Raw genomic sequence first — 2,886 nt, 5'->3', positions numbered from 1 at the left:
CCATCTCTATGGTCCCCACCAACTGTCCTGCCTCTCCCGCTGACCCTGGAGACTGTGGCTCCCTTCCAGTAAATGTCATCAGGTCATCGCCCTGAATGTATAGGGTGAATGGGGCATCCAGGAAGTCAGGAAGAGAATGCAGGACTTGAGGAAGAGGCAAGCACTTGTTCTGTGTTCCAGACAGTGGTAGGAGATGGGAAGGAGCCCACTCCAACACCAGTCCTTGTGTCTGCATCAGGCTGGGAAGTGGAGACCTTGCTGGGAGAGGAACAGGGCTCCAGTCCTGAGTCCTCCCTGTAGCCAAGGAGGTGTGGACACCACTGGGATAGGTAGCTCTGTGGTCCAGCAATGCTGCATGGTGGGTCTCCTGTTCAGGGTCGGTGGGGAGGTTCCAGCACCCGCAACCCGGTCACTGTCATTCCCTCCTGCAGGTGACCGACCAGGGAGCTCATTCAGCCTGGGGCGCCCTGAATTCTGGCATGCTCCAGGTGCGTGGTGGGGGTGGCGCATCGCGCTCCACATCCTCCGAGATGGTCCGGATGTCACTGGCAAAGGGCGCGATGCGTGCACGGGTCTTGAAGGACGGCAGGCTGCTGCGGGGTCTCAAGCTCCATTGACGTGTCAGTTTATGTGCTTCCTCCTCCTGCTTTGTCTTCTCCAGGGCCTCCTGCAGCACGGAGCGGAAGAGCCTCGCCACCTCCTGCACCTCGGGCTCCCGCTCTGCCAGCAGCTGTCGGAACCTGCAGGACATGGTGATGGGCTGAGCATCCCACCCGCCCACAACTCCTCACCTTACTCTTGGCCAAGTCGATCGTCATCTCAGTTCAGATCCCAGCTCTGTTCACCTCTGAGCCTCAATTGCCCCATCTGTAAACGGCAACGCCTGCCTCTTCCCAAGGGTCATGCTCATAGGCAGTAAGCCCGACGACAGCCTAAGTCCAAGAGGGGCGGAGTTCTCAGAGGTAGCACTGAGACTGCAGCCTGGCTTTTCGTTACCTGCCCTGGTGATTGCTCTGAATGCATGTCTGGTTATGTCATTGTGTAATCACAGAGTCCCATCTCTCCCGGACCCATGTTTCTTCAGGATGACAGGCAATGCTTTCACACTATTCCTTCTCCTTCTCAGGAAGACCAGGAAGGACAATTGTGCCTCTTTGTGTGTCTCCCAAGCCGTTTTCTCTGCCTAGAAGAGACTGGAGCTCAAGAATCATCCTTGCCTTCCTCCATGCTGCAGAGGGCCAACACTGGTCAGGGGCAGACAGGAAAACCAGTAAGCAACATGGGAGTCTCCTCATTGTGGGTTTGGCCAGCCAGAGCACCTTCTGTGCTCTTGACCTCAGCCCCATTTTCCTTTCTGAAGTAAACACTTCCAGGACCTCCCATCAAGTAGAATCGGGAAAATGGGAGATGGCAGTCTGAAAGGAAGGTAGCCATTGAGAAGACCACAAAAACCAAAGGGGGAAGTGAGGGTTAAAAAAGGAAAGAATGAATGAAAAATAGAAAGAAAGGAAGAAAGGAAGGAAGGAAGGGAGAGAGAGAGAAAAGAGCCCTCCTTTCAGGGGGATTTCAGAGAGAAAACACAGAAGGGTCAAGTGTTGGTGGATTGCAAGAGTCAGGGTTAACATGTTTGGTTTGTCCTTTACAAAGAGAAATGCTGACAAGGAACTTCTGTTCTTTTGGAATCATTCCGGGTTTTGGACTGACTTCACCAGTTCAGTGGGGGGGGGGGGGGGGGGGGCAGAACTAGGTGGGCCACACCTTCAGGGAGGTGGCTTAAGGTCTGAATAGGGATGTGAATCTGAGGCCAGGAGAGGCTACCTACTGAGTTCTGGGCTAGCCTGGGCTAAAAGAGGAGGAGGAAGAGGAGGCAATGCAGCAGGAGAAGTAGGAGACATTTAAGATAATAGTGATGGTGCATGCCTTTAATCCCAGCACTTGGGAGGCAGAGGCAGGCAGATTTCTGTGAGTTCGAGATCAGCCTGGTCTACAAGAGCAAGTTTCAGGACAGCCTTCAAAGCCACAGAGAAACCCTGGGGGGGGGGGGGGGACACAAAAACAAACAAACAAAAAAAAAAAGAGTCCTTATTAACAAGCAAGTTCCTGACCACCCAGGCTGGAAGAAGGAACTTAAGGGCTTTGAGCCTCACCCATCACAGCCTGCAGGATCAGCTTCCAGCCCCAAATGAAGCCTCACAAAGTCTAACATGTCTTTGAGTTTCTTTTCCTACCCTACCCCATCTAACATATATCTGGGCCACTCATAACCTCTGATCCTAGTGAAACTGCAGTGACTCTCTCTGTCTCTGGAACCAGTAAGGTCACACAGTTGGTCCCCAGCCCAATGCCAGGGTTACCTGATGATGGCAGGCCCACAGTAGGATGGGTGGATCTTGGCACATACGTCCTCCAGCTGTAGCCTCTCAGCAGGGCTGAGGTCATAGGAAGGCCTGGGTGCGCTGGCCAGCCAGCTGTAGTCCACTCCCGTGCAGATCTTCCTGACTGCGCTGCGACGCTCCCTCTGCTGCCTCTCCACCTCTCGCATCTGCCCAGCCAGCTCCATCATAAGTGTTTCCAGCACCATCTCAGCTGGGCTCCGGGCTGGCAGCCGAGGTGGGGTGTCATTCCCCCGGAGCCATGGGATGAGGGACATGGTCCCCCAGGCCCTGCTGACACAGAGATGTGGGTGGGACTTCCTTGTGACCCCTGCCAACTAGGAGAGAGCCCAAGAGAGCAAGAGAGGGGAGAGTTGGGCCCCAGGGGAAAGCATTTGCTCTACCCCTACCCCTACCCCTGACAGTTGCGTGGCCTCATGCAGGTCACAACCTCTTTGAGCAAAAATCCTTATTATGGAGAACAAGATAGGGCCATCTTAGAAGCAGTTGTGGA

At 54.4% G+C, this 2,886-nt stretch overlaps 1 protein-coding gene across 1 annotated transcript; it reads right to left on the bottom strand.

Moving 5' to 3' along the window:
• Window positions 1-300: 300 nt before the first annotated feature.
• Window positions 301-2,664, bottom strand: Rd3 (RD3 regulator of GUCY2D). Its single transcript, XM_051186547.1, has 2 exons — window positions 2,355-2,664; window positions 301-740 (listed from the first exon to the last, which is right to left on the bottom strand). The coding sequence occupies exons 1-2, from the start codon at window positions 2,648-2,650 to the stop codon at window positions 449-451; spliced, it is 588 nt and encodes a 195-aa protein (XP_051042504.1). The 5' UTR covers window positions 2,651-2,664; the 3' UTR covers window positions 301-448.
• Window positions 2,665-2,886: the final 222 nt, after the last annotated feature.

Source organism: Phodopus roborovskii, unplaced genomic scaffold (genome assembly GCF_943737965.1).
Source record: "Phodopus roborovskii unplaced genomic scaffold, PHOROB, whole genome shotgun sequence".
NCBI lineage: Eukaryota > Metazoa > Chordata > Mammalia > Rodentia > Cricetidae > Phodopus > Phodopus roborovskii.
Note: the sequence above shows the minus strand (reverse complement) of the source record. Positions and strands in the feature narration are given on the sequence as shown.